This window comes from Schistosoma mansoni, chromosome 2 (genome assembly GCF_000237925.1).
Source record: "Schistosoma mansoni strain Puerto Rico chromosome 2, complete genome".
In the NCBI taxonomy this organism is placed as follows: domain Eukaryota; kingdom Metazoa; phylum Platyhelminthes; class Trematoda; order Strigeidida; family Schistosomatidae; genus Schistosoma; species Schistosoma mansoni.
In genome coordinates, this window is record NC_031496.1 from 23,922,171 (window position 1) to 23,944,539 (window position 22,369).

Here is a 22,369-nt window from a genome sequence, read left to right on the forward strand (position 1 = left end):
AATATCCAAACAAACAATACTAAGTGAATTTAAACTTCACAAGCAAGTGGCTATCAGGGCTCAGTAGCTGAGTGGATAACGTGATGGCGTTTGAAGCGAAAGATACTGAGTTCGAGTCCCAGAGTGAGCATCATCTCTGAGATGCAGGTACATCCAGTTGACGAGTCCCGAATAGGACAAACGCGCTCCAAACTGGATTCCACTGCTAGGCACTATCCATCTTTGTTTAAAAAACAATTTGTTCCTATACTAAAGTACATGTAGTGTAAAAAAGTAGTTATGAGGACACTTGTTTATTTCTTATGGTAATTATCTGTCCCCCTTTTTATTTCCAACTATCACATTGTCAAATATGTAGTTTATAATAAAGAATTTCATTGCCATTCACCGACATTTATACACTTAATATCAGTAATTGTTTTCAATACATCTAGTGTATTGATGAAGGTGTTGAGATTCTTTCTTACTCACTAGCAGTTTTCTGTTTATTGGCTTCATCTCTTACTATTCTCTTCATTTATAATTTATGCTGTGTGTATATGTATTTGTGTATGTGTGTATACTGTATGTATGATGGGTTTCAATTTTAACTCAATTAAAATTTACTAGGCTGAACTTTGAATACAGCAAAGAATCATAAAAACAGCATTCACTATCAGGTGATTGCGTATGTATGCCCGTGTATTCAATGACACTATCAGTAATCAATAAATCAAACATAAGAAATTGTAAGCAAATATGGATGGTGGCTAGCATTGGAATTCAGGACGCGCGTTTTGTTCTATTTGGGACTCCTTAGCCGGATGTACCTGCATCCCAGAATTGATGTTATCCTCAGGACTCGAACCCAGTACCGTACACTTCAAACTCCATCGGGTTATCCACTTAGCTACTGAATCCTGACGAGTCTCAAACGAAACGAAACGTGCGTCCTGGATTCCACTGTCAGCCGACATCCATCGCTGCTTATGATGCTTGTGACTTAAGGCAATATCGAGACAATTCATACACGATGCACAAATGCCAATAAGAGACTGATCAATTGTAGTTCTAAACATCATTGGGAAGATTCAAACAAACAATACAAAGTGAATAAGAAATTGTGTCTAATTATCCTTATAAATATAAATCTAGTCTATACGTGGCGAAATCTTGGTAGGGATATAAAAACATGATATAACTTTTGCCTACATGCATCACCAGAATCACAGGTGAGATTCCTTTCTTTCCAGTGAGTGAAGATCTAAAATGATGGAAATTGTAATTCGTCACCTTGTTGCAAACGAAATCATTCCTGATTTTCTTACAATTCTGTCGTTTGAATATTATTTTATAATTCCCATATTGTCCTACTTCTATAACAACTGGCTAAACGAATGATTGGCTAAGTTTAAGCGAGAGCTTCTATGCGGTGTTGAAATGTCTTTGTTTCTAATATGATCCTCATTGTTTTTTTTCTTTTGCACCATCTCATTAATTTACTAGAAATCAAACGTCAGTATATTGGATTGTTTAAATTTATTCACGTCTAAAGAAGAGCTAGATGGTAATGAAAGACCCGTAAGTTTCATATTATTGATCAACATTTATTTAATATTGTAAAAATATTATTGTTATTTATTATCGTTATTGGTAGTAGTAGTGGTAGTGGTAGTGTCGAGGACGAGGACTTGGTGAGGAAAACCAATTTATTGTTTAGTGCAAAATTATAGTGTCTAGGTAAAGTGTGGAAACTATACATTAAATGCTTCATTTGCACATCCTTCTATCATTTGTCCTTCACATGCTTCATGTTTTTAATTCCGTTGTTATTAAAATTACTTTCTGTATCCCTTTTCCTCAGTTCAATCTTCTCAACCCTTTTTTGACAGATATTCCACTTCTGATTGATGTTACATACTACTTATATTTGTCGACATAAGTAACATACACCACAGTAGTAGCAATGGTTTTACTGTCAGTTTACTGACTAATGCAAGCATATATAATATTATTTTTTACTAACTATAGCATTATATTAAAAATGAGACGGTCAGTTCAACTAGTTCAAACATTTTATACAATGAGCTAACAGCACATTTTGACTGCATAACGGAAGTAGAGGAAACCTGTAACTGATTAACGCATAGTAAGATGTGTTTAATTGCTTCGACCCGGATTCATACTTTGTTGTGAAAGTATATAGCATGTTTTTTTGGTTATTTTACTTAAAATTTTCGATGACAGATTATGGTTATTGTCTAGTTCTCAACCAAGAGATCTGAACCAATTGACGGGTCTTAGAAAAACAGTCAGTGTCTGAGCGGGTTTATTCTGTGTTTTAGTCCATCAGCCCCTAGTTAATGATCTCATCGTTTTGTAGATTATAGGTTAAAATAGGCGTTGATCAAGTATCCATAACACATATATTTCAGCCACCTTAATCAGTAAAGATTCATAGCTTCGCCAATCAATTTGTCATTTTTACTAAGTACGTTGGATCTTACTCCAGGATTAACCCACTTTTTAGTTCCACAATAAACAAGCAATGTTTTTATTTCAGAAATCTGACTAATAAATTCATGCATACATTAAGTTTTTGTTCATTTTACTTACTTACTTACACCTGTTACTCCCAATGGAACATAGGCCGCCGACCACCATTCTCCAACCCACTCTGTCCTGGGCCTTCCTTTCTAGTTCTATCCAGTTTTTGTTCATTCTTCTCATGTTTGTCTCCATTTCTCGGCGTAATGTGTGTTCATTTTACAATGAACTAAATTTAAGTAAGCAGGATGCAACTTTCTTGGTCATTTTCATTATAGTTCAAAATCGTTTTCAATAGTGTATTTACATTCACTCTTTTTTCCCTTAGATCCCACGTTCTGAAATGTTTTATAAATTTCCTTAATTTCATCAATATGCTTTTTTTTTCTCGAACCTTATCGTCGTTACATAATCTTTCCTATTTCCAATTATATTACTACTATTGTGATGTGTGCTACTGATTTCGATAGATATAAGTACTACGTACCACCAATCGAGAGTGGAATACCTGGTGGCAGAAGGTTGAGAGAATCAAATAGAAGAGAACGGAAACAGAGAGTGATTGTTATGGAAATGAAGGAACAACAAAGTCTGAGACAATTGATGAATATTTTGCGAATGAAGTATTTACTGTATGGTTCTCAGATTTTACCAAGATATTCTGTAATGTTGTATTAAGACATATCTGATTGTCTCCACTGATATTCTCGTTTACTAAACTGACTTTAATACCATGGAATTTGTTTCTAAAGTCTCATCTCGTTGTGCTAATGGAGCATGGCCACTTGAACCGGTGTTCTACGTTGCAAACACCTGACTGACTGAAGTGGATTCTTTTGGTTGTACTGATTTTGAAGCATGCACACACTGATGCGTTTGGTCAGAACAATAATGAAAGCTTCTCAATTGAACCACTCAGCTCATAGAATATCTATGCCATACAGTTATCCGTAAAATTTGATTCGTGCAGGAAGCTTACAGTTGTTTAGTGATGTTCTAGCTTAGATCAACTACAATCCTCACAAGTCCTCATACTCAAAAAATTAATTCGCATATGTGTCATATATATATATATATATATATATATATATATATATATATATATATATATATATATACCATGTAGTCATAAACAATTTAAGCTGTCTGATAATGACCAGCAGTGGAAACCAGGGGGTTTATTCCTTCTTATTCGAAACTAGTCAACTGCACATGCTTACACCTCAGTGTTGGTGTTCACCTTTATTGTGCATGCTGGTGGATATCTGAACTCAATAGCTAAATGGATAACTCGTCTGACATTTGAAACGAAAGGTTACCGGGTTCGAGTCCCCCTGTAAATGTCAACACAGCACCAGATAAAACCAGGTGGCTGGTTCTAAAATGGGACAAAACTCACATGGTTTCCACTGCTAACCACTTTCTAACTCTGCTTAAAAGGCAGCTGAATATTTTTACAATAATATTTTATTTTACCGCAATTCTATAAACAGATGGAAGAAAATCAATTGCACTTTCCCGTTTCTCTTTTTTTATTCTTGAATGAACAGATTTGTAGTCGATGTAAAACTCGAAGAAGATGTGCCAAAAGTTTTTCAATTCAGAAATTTCCACAAATTCTTGTACTTCGTATCCTTTTTTTACTGTTTTACCAGATTTAGTCATTTTTGAAGATTCTGTAATATATTAGCATATTTTTTACTATGCGATTCATTACTGTGCTACAGGATGGATATAATAGTTATTTTGTCATATAGAATGAAGCACATTTACTCAGCATAATATTTGTTTCAATGTCTTCCTAACTTTACTTTAGTTGACTATTCAGTACAAAGAATAATTGATATAGATAGTGCTAGTCTAAAATCATATTTCATCTTCTATGATCTAATACTATTGTTCTGGTCACCAGACTTAATGATACTAGATTGAGTCCGATATGTGGTGTTTTGAATTCGAACTACAAAGTTGTTCCTAACAAGAATGAAACAACTTTTCAGTAATCTTTATCTTTTAGTGGTTTGACAATAAGTATCAGTATGTGGTGAAAAATTATCTTCGGAAATAAACAAATCGGAAAATTATTTTATGGAATGCAAAAGAACTAATAAAAAATTGACAATTAAATATTAATCAACTCCGCCAGTAGCTCTTCTATAGTTACTGCCGGTCCCAAGCCTGGGTAAAGGAGGAGGGTTGAGTATGGGGTCGGCAACCTCATCCCATAGAAAAAAATCTTGCATGAAAAGCTCCAATCAGACTAAACAAATTAAATCATTTAAACTCTGCCCTGGGAGTTGAAGAAATAATTATGATGCCTAACGATGAAAGTCAAGATTCTTCGGATGTTGAGAAGTCGTTGCCCCTTCTAACAACCAGAACAACAATTTTTATAGGTACATGGATCGTCCGAACAATGTAGGGGACCGGAAAGACCAGTCAAATAGCAACGAAATTGAGGAGACACAACTTGACGGTTCTCGGAATAAGCGAAACTCATTGGACCCTAAATGGACAGCAAAGACTAGATATGGTAGAGATGCTGCTGTACTCCGCTCACAAACAAGAAAATGCTCTAATGCTGCCCAGAGAAGAACGAAATGCAGTTGTAGGATGGGAATCTCATGGATCCAGAATCATCAAAGCATCATTCAAAACAAAGAAGGAGGGGATCACAATGAATGTTATCCAATGTTATGCACCCATCAATGATAGCAACGACGACGATAAAGATCATTTCTATGAAAGGCTGCAATCAATCATAGCTAAGTGCTCAAGAAAGGACCTCACCATCCTGATGGGAGATCTAAATGCTGAAGTCAGAGTGGACAACACAGGATATGAAGACATAATTGAACAACATGGACTGGGAGAGAGAATGAAAATAGGGAGAGATTTGCAAATGTATGTGCATTCAAAAAATTGATTATAGGCGGCACAATATTGACCCACAAATGCATACACAAAGCTACATGGATCTCACCGGAACACACCACAGAGAACCAGATAGATCATATTTGTATCAACAAAACATCTCGAAGGAAAATGGAAGATGTGAGAACGAGGAGAGAAGCTGACATAGCTTCATATTACCACCTGGTTGTATGAAACTGAAGCCAAAGAAAGACTGGACAACTGGATAAACAGCATTACAAAGGTTCAATACAATCTTCCTTCGAGATACTAACAAACTTAATCAATTCAAGATAACTCTCAACAACAGGTTCCAAGCTCTATAGGATATACGGAAAGAAGAAACTACGATGGAAGATAACTGGAAAGTGTACAAAGAACATTAAGTTCAACGTGTCAGGAGGTTCTTGGTCCTAAAAAACACCATCATAAGGAATGGATCTCTATGAGAACCCTGAACAAGATTCAAGAAAGGAAGAACAAGAAGACAGCAATTAGCAACAGTTAAACAGGATCAGAGAAAGTCAAAGCACAGGCAGACTACGCAGAAGCAAGTAACAGTATGTCCATTTTTCAATAAAAAATTGTTTCTTGAATGGAAAAATCTATAAATAGATTTTTACAATCCCACTTGTTGTTTTTATACATATCGAAAAATCTTTAGGTTTCCTACACTTATTTTGTACATGAACATAGATATAAATACCCAATATAGAAGGTGTAAATGATCATAACAGTTTGAATAGACTTTATTGAACATAATTAACACATGAATATTAATGAATTTCTACTATTTTCTGCCAAACTTAAAATAAACATTACAGAATGAAATGACGCCAGATTTTTCCCTACTTTTTTTTTCCCTGTTTATCCTCATCATATGCATATACACATGGTACCATGTATTGTTTGTTTTTTTTTCTCCCCAAAGTACAAATCTCATCCCCTCAACAAAAAAAGTATTACGTTACCTATTACAATACAATTTGACATTGAAATTTTCAGGCCGCTTGAATGATAAATTTTTATACTTTACGATGTATAGAAATCGTTAAAACTATCATTTAGTTGAAAAATGATGTAATACAACGTAGAATTACATTTTACGTATCATTGGTTGCCATTTTTTGTTGAATGAGATCATTTATCATGGATACTATTTGAGCCATTTTTACGGTAGTGTGTGCTACTTATGAGGACAGATATAAGTAGTATGTAGCAGGAGTTGGAATGAAAATGCTTATCGGTAAAAGATTGGAAGAAACGGAAGAGAAAGGAAAACAGAAAGCAATCGGAACAACAACAGAATAGAGTATGTATAGGTTAAGTCAAGAAAAGCGTGCAAATTATGTATACAATGTATGATTTTTATATTTTGGAAAGGCATTGTGTGATTTTGATCAAAATGCATCAATTGTTTCATAGTAGTTGAGATGTCGTTCACTACAGTACAGCCTCCTAAATACCATACGAAAATTGATCACATTTATATAACTGTTGGTATTGTGTATATCAACACTGGAATTTAAGTAAATATAAGTAGTGAACGGCAGATAGAACGTAGAGCTAGTTCCAGATAACAAATTGAAATCTGGTTTCTTTCTTTGGACTTTCATTATATTTCTTCTTTGAGAATATCTTACTTATTACCAACGTCATCTTATTGATGTGCTAAGATTAAATGAGCAGGTAAATAGATTGGATATCAATATCTAAATTAGTACAAAGTTTATCGGTCTATACAAGATGAGTTGAAAGTACTTACAAAAATGAATTTAATTGGAATTTATTGTGAACATATATTGTAGTGTGGTCTACTTATATCCACATAAGTAGTATGTGGTGATGGTCAGACATAGAATGTATTTTGGCAGAAGACCGATAAGGAAAGAACTAAAATTAAGCGCATTTGGTAGGGAATGCATGAACAATGGAAATAGAGAAGATGGATTGATATTTACAGAAGGAACAGTGAAGAATGAGATAATGGCTTGTTATTTTTGCAAATTAACTGTTTGCTGTATGGTTATCAGAATTTAGTGAGATAGTCTGTAATTTGTACTTAAATACATTCGATTGTCCCAATCAGTGTTCTTGTTCGTTACAATATTAGCATAGCATAAACAGATCATCACAGAATGCATATCAATTTACAGATATGATTAGGTTGATACAGAAAGATATGATTCCATCATTGTTTTGAGGGGACATTTTTTTCCCATGGATGATTGAATTAATATGAGGTAACAGTTAGGGACCAGTTATTTTTAGTAAAGGAAAGGACAATCAGATCTTGTAAACACATCATATGCAGAAGAACATTCTGAAACATAGATATTAATAGAATACCAAAAGGTTAGAAATAATTAGTTAGCTAATGATAAGTAAGAAGATTAGTCATTTATTCATAAAAGTTATGAAACTAGAAAAGAATAGAACATCATTTGATCATGTTCAAAATCTCTTTTCATCTTAACATATAGCAGCTCACATACAATTGAGTTTGTTCATATCTAACTTGATTAGGCTTTTGTTAACTTATTTGACGGAGAGTTATTCGTACAACATAAAGGCGAGGATTGGCAAAGCAAGGGCAGCATTTCTACAATTGAAGGACATATGGAACTCAAAACAACTGTCAACCAACAACAAAGTGAGAATCTTCAATACGAACGTCAAGACAGTCATACTGTACGGAGCTGAAATGTGGAGAACTACTACATCCATCGTCAAGAAGGTACAAGTATTTATAAACAATTGTCTACGCAAAATACTCAGCATTCACTGGCCGGATACTAACAGCAACAGCGTTTTATGGGAGAGGACAAACCAGGTTCCAGATGAAGAGGAAATTAGGAAAAGACGTTGGAAGTGGATCGGACATACGTTAAGGAAATCACTAAACTGAATCACGAGGCAATCCCTAACTTGGAATGGAGAAGGGAAGCGGAAAAGAGGAAGGCCAAAGAACACATTACTCTGGGAAATAGAAGCAGATATGAAAAGGATGAATAACAACTAGAAAGAACTGGAAAGGAAGGCTCAGGACAGAGTTGGATGGAGAATGCTGGTGAGCGGCCTATGCTCCTCGACGAGAGGGAACAGGCGTAAGTAAGTATTCGTACAACAACGACCTATCTATACTATTGTACCTTTATCATGTACGCTTGAGCATTGCTTACTGCCTACGCCTGTATTCATTCTGCTAGCCTTACTATTAATCACTTAATTGATTCGATTATTCATGCTTGTCTATTTGTATATATATGTGCATCTTAATCCTGTTCACTGCACTGTACTGTACTCGCTGACTCGATCAATCGATCTCTCGCTCACTCGCCTGCTTTACAGCATTACTCTTTCATGCTTGCTTAACGTGCCTGTAATTCTAGATATCTGTGTATGGTCCAGTAATAAACGCAATCAACCCTTCGTATTCGCCTTCTGCTTTATACACCGTTAAGACGCTATCGAGTAACGGTTATCAGGACGAACAATATACGAAGTTTAAGGATAATATCAAATATCGACCACCACAAGTAGTACTTCAACCTTCATAATAAGTTTTGCTAATAATAGTCATCTGAAATGATAACGTAGCGAAAATATTATCCATTTTTCAGATTACTCATTAATAAAACTACATAATTAATACGATGTTACTTACTTACGCCTGTTACTCCCAATCGAGTATAGGCCGCCGACAAGCATTCTCTAACCCACTCTGTCATGGGCCTTCCTTTCTAGTTCCATCCAGTTCTCGTTCATTCTTCTCATGTCTGTCTCCATTTCTCGGTGTAATGTGTTCTTTGGTCTTCCTCTTCTCCTTTGGCCTTCAGGATTCCATATGACAGCTTGTCTTGTGATGCAGTTCGATGATTTGCTCAAAGTTTGTCCTATCCACTTCCAGAACTTCTTCCTGATTTTTTCCTCCGCTACATGGAATCTGGTTTGTCCTGTCCCACAGTAGCTTGTTGCTGATAGTGTCTGGTCAACGAATATTGAGTATTTTGTGTAGACAACTGTTAATAAACACCTATATCTTCTGGATGATGTCTTTCGTAGTTCTCCACGTCTCAGCTGCATACAGTAGAACTGTCTTGACATTTGTTTTGAAAATTCTGATCTTGTTGTTGGTTGACAATTGTTTTGAGTTCCAGATGTTCTTCAGTTGTAAATATTCTGCTCTTGCTTTGCCGAACCTCGCTCTCACATCTTCATCAGATCCACCGTGTTCATCAATGATGCTGCCTAAGACGATCTTAGCTTCAATATTGTTCTATTTTATAATCTAGTATTTTCTAACCTTGAAACGTTTTAATGTATATAAGGAAATCGTTTTTCTATATTATGTGTATTTGGAATTTTTCTTAACTAAAATGATCATAGATTTGAAACGTTTCTCTGGTGAACGTTTTCGTTCGAAAATGTCGGTTATGGTTGATTATCCTTTAAGAAATTTAGATCTGATTGGATTTGCTACTTCAAGTTGTAAGTTATTTATTGTTTGTTTTATGTATCTAAATATAGATTATATTTTGTGACATTTTTTTCTTCATAATGTTAACTAGTCATAGTTGACGTAAAACTTGACGTAAAGATGTAATTTCATTTCGATTTGAGAAGTAGGTAGATAAAAGTAGAAAACAAAATACTAATAATAAAGGTATATAATTCAATGGAGCATCATTGATGAACACGGTGGATCTGATGCAGATGTGAGAGCGAGGTTCGGCAAAGCAAGAGCAGAATATTTACAACTGAAGAACATCTGGAACTCAAAACAATTGTCAACCAACAACAAGATCAGAATTTTCAAAACAAATGTCAAGACAGTTCTACTGTATGCAGCTGAGACGTGGAGAACTACGAAAGACATCATCCAGAAGATATAGGTGTTTATTAACAGTTGTCTACACAAAATACTCAATATTCGTTGACCAGACACTATCAGCAACAAGCTACTGTGGGACAGGACAAACCAGATTCCATGTAGCGGAGGAAAAAATCAGGAAGAAGTTCTGGAAGTGGATAGGACAAACTTTGAGCAAATCATCGAACTGCATCACAAGACAAGCTGTCATATGGAATCCTGAAGGCCAAAGGAGAAGAGGAAGACCAAAGAACACATTACACCGAGAAATGGAGACAGACATGAGGGAAATGAACAAAAGTTAGATTTAACTAAACAGGAAGGCACATGACAGAGTGGGTTGGAGAATGCTGATCGGCGGCCTATGCTCGATTGGGAGTAACAGGCGTAAGTAAGTAAGTAATAATTCAATGGAAAGTCGAAGAATGACAGTCATTAACTATTAATGAATACTATGTCTTCCTTTGATTGTCCCTATACTTCATTTAAACCTTCTATGTTAAACAATGTTGCTTATCAAATCGCAGTAAACGTTCAGGCATAATGTGTTACTTTCTTATGTGATTGATATTTGTTAATAATCGGGCATTTCACTCCTCTTGGGATTTTCGTCAGGTCATACAGGTTGATAAGGTCTCCACGTGGATATAAATCTTGCTTAGCTTTTCCAAGCTTGCACTTCTGGTAGTGCGCACGAAATATTTGTCTGCCTATGAAAGGTTGAGGACACTGTGCATCAGTGTCTGTCAGGTAAAGATCCTAATGGTCCAAGTTATGCATAGTTTGAGAGTATTTAACTGAAAAAATCTTTGGAAGTATTTCTTGCTCATATAGTAACCAGGAAATCAAACACCTTGTGTTACATAAAAATGATTTGGAAACATCAGCTCTTGTGGTGGTCGAAACAATTGTTACTCATTGTTAGTCATCTCCAACCACGTTGTAGAAACGGACCGAACCATTAAATTTCACTGGTCAGTGAAGTCACTGATATTTAGAGCCATGCATAGAAATATAAACGTCTTGGTTTGGAGCTTACGTAATCTTCGTAACCAGCGTCTGAACACTATGTCCTAGACCACTCGTTGTGTTGTGGACTCTTTTATTCCTTACCTTCATTTCATTATTAAGTCTGCCATTCATTTCATAATTTTCGTAAATTAATTTAATTCGTTTATTTCAAACTACCTTTTTATTCATTTTCCATTGCAAGTTATGAACTTCTTGAAGCTCTTTGTTTTTCGTCTCGCTGACATTTTGTTTGACTATACTGAGCGCTTAAACCGATGCATATTTCTGCTGTGTTATGTATTATCTAAGATTGACTCACATCCATCTATATGGAATGTTATTTATTCTGATCAAATGTAATCACATAACTTGTGCTCAGCTAGAATGATTCTTCAAACTCTCTATTACGCGTTATGATTATACAGACATCTGCAATCATGTGTTATACATAATGGTTATTAAAAAGAAACTGACTGTAATATGATTGACAAATTGTAATTATTTCAGTGCAAACTTGACTGTTTCTGTTCAAACTAACGTTAGTTTTGGTCATTATTATTGTCCATTTAGTATTGTTTGTTTGAATCTTCCCATCGATGTGTTAGGACTACAACTGGTCAATCTCTAATTGGCATATGTGCATACTGTGCGTATAGCCTCGATATAGACTTAATTCACAAGCATTGTAGAGACTGATCAGTTGTAGTCCTAACACATCGATGGGAAGATTCAAACAAACAATACTAAGTGAATTCAAACTTCACCCCATTGCACAAGCAAGTGGCTATTAGGACTCAGTAGCTGAGTAGATAACGCGATGGCGTTTGAAGCGAATGATACTGTGTTCGAGTCCCAGAATGAACGTCAACTCCGAGATGCAGGTACACCTAGCTGACGAGTCCCATGTAGGACGAAATGCTCGTAAACTTGATTCCACCGCTAGCTACTATCCATCTTTGCTTACAATATTATTGTTGTTTGACAAACATTCAAACTTCCTTTTTTTGGAAGTATTTTCTACCCATTGAAGTTACAGTAAATTTTGAACTGGCTCATATCTGTTTTTGTTTAAAATACACAAAATATCCAACCATATAACGGGATTTCGCTCATTACATTGAATATTGAAATGATTTTATTGGTTACATATAGACATTTTTCTGGTTAACTACCACATCGCAACAATTTGGAACTAATCTATTTATATCTATTATTTTATGAACACAAAGTATACGTGCTTCATTTATCTAAGACTGACAACTAATTAATATGAGTTTTGTTTGTCATTATTACTCTACACATATTTTCTATGATTAATTCTTTTATCGATAACCATATATACTAGTATGATCTCACATATATGGTAATAATAATAATAATTATTATTATTATTATAAGCAAAGATGGATAGTGGCTAGCAGTGGAATCCAGTTTGGCGCGGGTTCCGTCCTATTTAGGACTCGTCAGCTGAATGTGCCGGCATATCAGAGTTGATTTTCACTCTGGGACTCAAACCTAGTACCTTTCGCTTCAAACGGCACCGCGTTATCCACTCAGCTACTGAGTCCTAATAGCCACTTGATTGTGCAATGGGGTGAAGTTTAAATTTACTTAGTATTGTTTGAATCTTCCCATTGATGTTTAGGACTGCAACTGGTCAGTCTCTTATTAGCATATGTGCATACTGTTCGTAGTGACTCGATATGGCCTTAATTCATAAGCATTATAAGCAAAGATGGATAGTTGCTAGCAGTAGAATTCAGGACGCGTGTTTCGTCCTACATGACACTCGTCAGCCGCATTTACCTGCACCTCAGAGTTGATGTTCAGGTGCATTCAGCTGACGAGTTTCAAATAGGATGAAACGCGCGTCCTGGATCCCTTATTGAGGGCAGCAATCTTATTTATCGTCGATTTATTTGCTATCGGGGGAAATTCGTCTTTTTTTATCATAAATCGATTTGATCGGAAAAGAATTCATAGCAATAGCTTATTATCAAATTTCATTACATGAACCATTCTATGCTACTTGTATTTATTGATTTATTTTTTGAAATTTAGGCACCCAGAAATCAGCCCAATACAAATTATACGCAGTTTCAAATCACAGTGGAAGTGTATATACTGGACACTACACTGCATCTTGTTTAAATCCTTATACAGGCGATTGGCACTCATTTAATGACAGTCAGTAAGTTTCGTATAATGAATGACAATTATATTTTACAAACTCAGCTCAGAAATTGATTGATGTAACAGTTGGCGCTTGTGCTTTTCAACACTGGATCTAATTAAGGACCATCGCTTCTTACGATTGGCAAATACTTTCTAACTACTGAGTAATGATGTTAGAAGTTCACAAAATAAGACTATAGTAATTGGATGTTGTCGTTAAGCGCAACTGTGTCGCTCTTGATATGGTTCAATGAACAAGCTACAGCTTTTCAATTGAGCTACAAAATATCAAACTCAAAACATTCATGTAATTTATACGAATATCCGTCAATATAATGACAAATAGTTTGACAAAAATTGGGCTTCTAGTACAGAAAAGTCATTATATATATTACTTTGATGATTTCGATTTTGATCATTACCCTGAAAAAGTCCAGACAAGTTTTCTGGATGAAACTTTGAAATTATTTAAATTCCAATCTCTGAGATTGTTTCAAATATAATTTTCACTTATGATGATTGACATAATGTGTTTGCAATACAATAGCTTGATGGTCTAATGATTATTGTGAGATCATACGGTTTTGTGTCTCGGTCAAAAGTGCGCATCAACTGGTAGTTTCAAAAAGAATGAAACTATTATACATTACACCAGTGTCTGTAGAGAAAACCGACTTTTCTTTTTATCAATTTAAGTAGTAATAACAATGAGAAAGAAGAATAAGCATAACTACAAGCTAGTTATTTTATTAGGTTCGGTGATTGAACTTAGTTGACAGGATACCCTGAAGATAGATTTCGTGCTAGCTAGCACTTGTCATCTTAGCGTACTTACAATCTCTAGGGTACTGTTTGATTCAAACTCTCACCAACGAGTTTTAATTTGAGCTATTGCAACTGAGCTTTTAGGGTCTGAATGACGTGCTATTTTTTCCTATTTATGTATGCTGGGATGATCCAGAAAATTCCTTGCAATAGACATGACAAGCTCAGGAAACATTCGGAAGCATTTCATCCAATCAACATTTGATTAGAAGTTTTGCTAGAAATATCGCGAAAGTGAAAAGTCACATGTAGAGTTTCTGATTGGCTGATTACTACACTGCTACTATGTTTAGTAACATTTCAGAACTTTCAGGAAAACCCAAGGACTTTTAAAATATTATAAAAACCCTTTATTTTCTGTACATAAATGAACCTTTGGAGTAAAGTGCTTCTTGCATATATTTTGCGCCTTTTCTCTCGTGTTCAAGTCTCTGTGTAGTTTTAGCTTGGGGATTACGAGACTAGCTTAGGATCCAAATATAGCGTTCAATCAGCAAGACTTTTCAACTTACTCATGCCTATTACCACCTCATGGAGATATCATCTGAATTACTGAGACTAATAACAACTAGTTAATAAAAGAACAATAATTATTATCCTCATATTTAATGATTTTATTAAATGAATTAATTACATTTCGTCGATGAGCACTGCTGAAGAGTCCCACAGTAGGACGAAACGGCCATCCAGTGCTTCCAGGTTTTCCATGGTGGTGGTCTAGCTTCAATTGACTCATGATTTCAACTATATAAAATATTTAAATGTTGTTCTTATTTGTTTTTTCTTTTCTCTTTTTTTCCTAAATTTTTCAATAGTGTACATGCAATCTCAGAGAACTCAGTTGTTTCTGCTGAAGGTTATGTACTTTTCTATACTCTTATTCGATAAATTATTGATTTATTGATTGATTAAATTGGTTTTCTTTTTTCTTTTTTTTCTTTTTTTTTAAATTTTTAATGTTTTGATTTGTGTATTATAAAGTTTAAAGCTGAAGAGGTTTACATTACTGATATATAGATATATAGATATACACTTATAATGTACATTGTATAATGCCCCCCAATGTAATTGTTACCAAGGTTTCATTAATCTTATTACATATAAACATTTAGTTATTATTATTATTATTATTATTGTACTGTGGTTATTTTCTGATTAATATCTAATTATTATTATGCATAATAATAACGCTCAATAACGCTCAATTGAATACTATAATAGTTGAGCTCACTATTGTTTTTTTGGGCTTTCATGGAAACAAGAGAGAAGAGAAAAAATAGTATCTATGCGTCAAAGAGAGAGAGAGAGAGATTGAGTGAGTAAAATGAAGTAATGATTAATGATATGTAATTGTAAACTACTTAAATTACCTGATACCTTAGTAGTAGTAGTATATTTATATATAACTTCCTTTTTATAAGTGATTAACAAGCCAATCTATTGTAAACTGTTATGTATTCATTCTCATTTAAGCATCAATTTAAAATGTACAATACTGATATACATATAGATATACAGCATACATTAAGATAAACATGTACTTGTTAATTCGCATATCTTTACCCTATGTGTGTTGATTATACTTAACAATTGAAGTGTTCTTACCTTGTTCGATTATTTTTATTGTTGACATTATATTCCTTACAGTATTGTCTTCCACGAATGTCCATACAACTACATATATATACCGTGTACATCTTCTTTAATACATAATGTAATTTTTGATTCATATCTTATCACTACTACTACTACTACTATTGTACTTCTATTAAAAGTAGTAACACTAATACACTACTGCTTAATTTTTTTGACTTTAAGGCTGTGATGTTAACTATATATTTTCATTGTAAAGAAGCAAAAAATACAGATTTGGGGCCACCTTTTTTATTAGCCAATAAATGAGATTAAAATCATTTATAATGAATTGATACTGATAGTTGTACCCTACAGATAATCTTATAAAGTCATATTGACCTTTTACCTTTAAGCAAACGAGATATCCATATTTATTTTCAATGATTCGTAAAAGAAAACTACTTGTGTACTATTATTAGTTTGTTGATTTTTTAATAAACAAACACAAATAGCTCAATCCTTCATCAAATTTACTCCTCCTCGTCCGCCTCATCCTCCTCCTCTTCATTTTCATACTGGGTAGTTACAATATTCGATCAATTGTACCGCTTGTTTTGAGAAAACAAAAAAATGCACAAAATTACAGTATTACATAAAGGTATTACAGATTATAATGTGTATACATTCATATATATAGATATGTAATAAATAAATGTAATTTATTACTACTTATATATTTTTTAAGTAAATAAATGATTTATTTTGTCCATCAATTCATGAATGATTTTTTGTTATTTTTGACATCTTAAAGAGGTTCTCGTCATAGATAATGTTCTTATGAAGTTGTATTCGATTAATTAGTGTAATCAACGAGATTTAATTTGAACTACATTGTGATTCTAATGTTGAACTACTGGAAATAGATTATAATTGTTATATCCCTTGTCAGTCAGCCATAGAGTTATGAGGGCAGTTATCACTTCCCGGTTGCCCACACCGTGGAAGGGTTCTTCTAGAGGTACCTGTAAAGGAAATTGGACTAGAAGTGGTCTTAATGACCTGAGAGAGTGACCGCAGTGCCCAACGGACAACTGCTTGAGGTCGGTCACACACGGCCTTTTTGTGGGTAGTTTTTGTGTTGGTCCCGTTCTTTAAAGGACCTTACCGCCGGAGACGGATATCCGTGGGATAAGGAGAGGTGTGCATTTTTAGGGTCGACCTTTTCTAACCCCACCCCTCCTTGTGGGAAGGCAGCATCAGTGTTATGCTGGTTGTCTGAAGGAAACACCTTACTGCCGTCACACCTCTGTACTGTAAGCAGTACGACTTCTCCTTCGGACCTTGGGTTTGCGGCTTTTAGTCTTAACGCTTTTCAACCGACCTGTCTGGCATGGTAGGACCTTGAGGAACGATTGCTCCAGCCAGTATAGCTCGATTGGTTCATCACGATAGGCAAGCCCGACCACCACGTCAAGGTTGCAGCAACGGTGAGTGAGTGCCCAGTTCATATATAAGAATGATAAGACCGCCCAATTAGAGATCAGTGAATTTATTGATCGCCCAATGATACACGAAAACCGTATGAGCAGTCTTGTGAGTATTTATCAATCCTGCTCTCTGCCTAGCCCAGCCAGTTAAGTCTAGAACATCAATAACAGCCTCTGCAATATGAATCATTATTCCCAAACATATTGGGTTTATATACCAAACAAAATGACCACATCGTACCATAATATAGAAAATAACATTTGTACAAGATTTGGCCAAATGTGGCTGTGAATAGGGGGAATAGTAATCAATAGACTGGAGATAACTCAAGAATGGTAAATCATATAATAATAATCTATAGGTCAGAATAAAGCTTATAATAAGAGGGACAGGAATGTGAATAGTTTAGTTACTTGATAATTATACAACAGGAAATATACATATCACATTGGTCCATAGATAGTTCTCAGACGTTACCATTCATAATTCTCTTCGGGATATAACAATAATTATCTTAACATTTTAGACACCAGTGTTAATATACTTGCCAAGACTCGAGTCCGCTACTAATACATTAACTCAATGAGTTATGATAGTCAGGCAATATATATATCATATATATATATGCTGTTTGTAAGGGATCATATTTTCCCGTTGTTAATATTCACAACTGTATTTTACCTCTGTTAGTTCAACTTAACTAGTGCGCTAGTGCTTATTTGAGTTCAAATTACTTAGATTTTTTATATTAATATATGTACGAAGTTGTTTCATTTCGAACTTGTTAAGTATCAAGTTTCTTTTTAAGTCCTTCTGCCTAATTCTTGGGTTAGCGGTAATTTTCAAAGTGTTATGTCAGTTGCCATACTATGAAGTTCATATTAAAAGAATTTCAATCGTTCGTAATCACAGTTCACCGTAGGCCCAATCGTATATTCAACAATCAGATTAACAGTTTAATAGTTTCCCACATTAAATCTTTACTTTCGAGTAAAAAAAGTAAATGGGAATTAACATGGGATTATCAGAACCGTATAGTGGTAGTAGTAGCAGTGTAGTGAACAAGAACACGAGTATGAATAATCGAATGTACCTAGGCACAAATTACAGACTATCCCACTAAATTCTGATAACCATACAGTAAACAGTTAATTTGCAAAATAACAATCAATTGTCTCAATCTTCACTGTTCCTTCTGTAAATATCAATCCATCTTCTCTTATTTCATTGTTCATGCATTTTCGTTTCGATTGCGTTTTATTCCTGTTCTTTCCTTATCGATCTTCTGCCCAGATACATTCTATGTCTGACCATCACCGTATACTACTTATATGGATATAAGTAGACCACACCACAGTATTAGTAGTAGTAATAATAAGTAACCTTTTTAACTGAAATTCAATTGTCTTTGTAGACAAGATAAACTATTGGTACGAAACTATTTTTTTCCTGGTTTGTTTTAAATTATTCACTGCTGCTTACGAAGTAGATACAAAAACTATCTAACTATTTATCTATCACATGTAAAACAAAAAGAGAATTATATGGATTAACTATTCCTTTAAAGTATTTTAGATGAATTTTTTTTACAATGTATATTCTAATGACAGTTACATTAGTGTAGGTTTTATGATGTACATAATGTCACATTTGTTAACATAGTAGCGGAATAAATGAATAGTTGTTTATCAGGCTTATTTGTTTCAAAACAACATCAGTTTTATAGTTGAGATCATGAGTCAGTTGAAGCTAGATCACCATAGAAAACCTCGAAGCACTAGACGGCCGTTTCATACCATTGTGAGACTCCTCAGCAGTGCGTATTGACGATCTCGCCTCGCGGGATTCGAACCCAGGACGTCACAGTCTCTCGCCAGAGCACTGAACAATTGTTTAACTTAATAGTTTAAAGGTCTTAACATTGCGTTACCAATTATCAAGACTTTTCCCCAGTCATCTTATCTGTAGAGTTAATATTAGATGGGAAACGTAAACCCTGAACTGTACTGAACGGGACAATTGAGTAAACTATCATTGGATGGAACATACTTAAAATATATGTAGCATTTAGTTTGTGTGTTTCTATTAACAGGAACTACTAGTATTTGATTTATGACAGCATTATGTTAAGAGAAGATCTAATCGCGTAGTATTACCCAAAGAGTAATTAAAGAAACTACAATTTTATATAGTTGAAATCATGAGTCAATTGAAGCTAGATCACCATGGAAAACCTCGAAGCACTGGACGGCCGTTTCGTTCTATTGTGGGACTCCTCAGCAGTGCGCATCCACGATCCCGCCTAGCGAGATTCAAACCGAGGACCAGCGCTTAACCACTAGACCACTGAGCCGGCATCGAATTTGTTGATAAGTATAACTTTCGAATATGACTGTAAAGTATTTAAGAATCGTTCCGATTGACCTGTACAAATAATCGAGATTATTCAAATACAAATGAAGTTTCAATGTAATGATAAGGTTTAAGCTAACAGAATTAATGAAGTTAGATAAATGGACTGTTCAAGTGTACTAGTTAAAGTTGCAGAAAGAAATTGAAGTGTTACACAAATGCTTTAATAATTGACACCAATCAATCTCCGGCATTTATTGAAGGCTTTCCGATGCAATCTTTTAAAATAGTATTGAAAATTTTACGAAGCACTATATGCACCTAGATTAGAGTATATAATAAAAACTGGTTGTATTTATAAACTGCTGTTATCATTTGAGAAAAAATATATCCTTGGCCTGTTATACACGATAAGTCAACGTCATCTGGTACTTAATTTGATGAAGTTTAGTTACTCAGAATTCGGAGATGAAAAGAAACTCTGCGTTATAATTAATGCCATAGAAATCGTTAAAATAGATCATCTGGTACCTGTTTATACTTTGATTTGTTTCATGAAAAAATAGAATTCGTAGGTAGTATTCATTAGGAACTGACTGTGGTTGCCGTACGATTGTAATCTAGGGAGCACATAATAACTGTTACAGCCTATTATAGGTCTCTTTAGTAGTTTACAGCGGTATATCAACTGAGGTTATTCTGTTAAAAGTGAGATCTACAAACTAAATCAAGTTTAAGAAGACGGACTCATCAATTTATTATCAACCAAGTAACTTACTGTTTAGTCTTTTGGTGCTTTACGGTACTATACTTGACAAATACATTAATTGGCTCTCATGTAAATTGTGGGTTAATGAAATAATCTTAAAACTTAATTAGACGTGACGCTACCCAAAAAAGGTTTAGATAAGGTCTTCAGGTACATATGTTATTAAGGAACTGTGCGACACTGGTTTCACTGCTCTTAGCATTTTCAGAAGAACTGGTAGTGATTCTTATCACGTACCTATTCAGTCTATTTTTGTCTATAAGAGCCTGAATACTACGTATGTCATTATGAGTTCTATTAATCACAGCGTCTATATTTTCGCCTATGCAATTATTCATTGGTATATTTGGGACGTCGTTTATAAAGAAGAATATTTGTTAGTGTCTGTCTACTTGGTTATTTATTAATCCGTTGTTAATTTGGATGCATACGTTAGGTAATGTTTAACTCAAAAGTCTCGAGTAAACATTACCATACTGAGCTCATCTAGTTACTCTCTCAATATATCGTGGGTGGGACTCACGATCATTAAAACTTTTTGTATACAGCTTTCAATACTGAATTTGTATAAATATGGCAAGTCTGAGAAAATATACAAAGTTAATCCAGTGTATAGACAATATACACCGGGGACCAATAAATTATGAAGTCAGATGAGCCACTAACAGCTTCTAGTCCACTAATGTGGATGATAAGAATATTTGCGTTAAGTGGAAATAGTGTAATCTCCTAGCTTGCACCCAATTCACACCTCAAAATGAGTAACTAATACGGCTAACCCTGTCTAGGAACAACAGTAAATTAACGAAATAGAATGGTTTATCAGAGAGGGTAAATTGAAGAGGGACATAGTTAGGACACCTCCGTAGGGGCCAGTTCTTGGCGTACCTTTAATTAACTAGTTTTGGTTATTCTTGACCCTTAAAAAGTTCAGTAAGCTTTCCAACGTTCAGTGACCTACTGTCTATTGTACAGATAGTTTGCTTCGATCGGTAATTTGTATAGGACTCAACTATATTTCATTGACTCTGAAAGTCTAAAAAATGAAGAGTTGGATAATATCAGCTAGATACTAAGGATAGGTTAAGTTCACCATGACGCTTCTCTTCATCATAAGAGAATCACGCCAGTAGAAAACCAGTTTGAATCCTCTGGAAATCGCTCTAAAGTGTTTTGTTTAACCGTTTGTTATTTCCTGAATTTCCTTCCATGCTATGTAGACCAACTTTTATGCAGGACTTCTACAACACTTTTTTGGTATTTATTGACCATTTTTAAGTGGACCCTCATCATTTGACTGGTCATGGTTTATCTTTATTACTACATTGTGTTTTTGTACGATAATGGACTGTTAAGAATAAGGTCATCTTTGATTGGATTCAAAGTTATGATGTGGAGCAATTAATCACTGTTGCTTTTTGACTGTCTGTATGAAACATTCGCTGATCGATTCGACTCATGTGGATAGAATTTTGTTGCAAATATTCAATTCGACTTTATTTGTGTCTAACAGTTGTATTCACTAACCTTTTTTTCACTGTATTGTACACTATCTTTTACCACAGAAACTTTTGACTGTTTAATGAGTCCGTGACATTGTTGAGATATTTTGTATTTTTCACAACAACACTGTAGAGAACAAATTAAACACAAAATTTGTTTTGAAATGACCGCACATGTTGAGCGGGTGACGTTTCTTACACTGCACTGTACTTTGCAGGGCGGTCTTGTTATTTTGATTCAAAGTAAAAACTGTACGTAAGTCTTGAAAATCATAGTTCCAATGACGTGAACCGCTATACACTTATTATCCTAGAACATGAACGTTACTAAGTGTTAAAGTTTCGGCTCAAGATTTATAT

The 22,369-nt window shown here is 34.6% G+C and overlaps 1 protein-coding gene across 1 annotated transcript in view; it reads left to right on the forward strand.

The window, feature by feature from the left end:
* Smp_212390 (ubiquitin-specific peptidase 2 (C19 family)) overlaps window positions 1-15,211 on the forward strand; it is a gene marked incomplete at both ends in the record, with an annotated part of 56,546 nt that extends 41,335 nt beyond the window's left edge. Inside the window, 5 exons of the mRNA XM_018796152.1 lie at window positions 1,486-1,560; window positions 4,077-4,155; window positions 10,250-10,612; window positions 13,385-13,514; window positions 15,139-15,211. Coding sequence (XP_018650394.1) covers window positions 1,486-1,560; window positions 4,077-4,155; window positions 10,250-10,612; window positions 13,385-13,514; window positions 15,139-15,211 — 720 coding nt within the window. The remainder of the gene's footprint in view (window positions 1-1,485; window positions 1,561-4,076; window positions 4,156-10,249; window positions 10,613-13,384; window positions 13,515-15,138) is intronic.
* Between the last annotated feature and the right edge of the window lie 7,158 nt (window positions 15,212-22,369).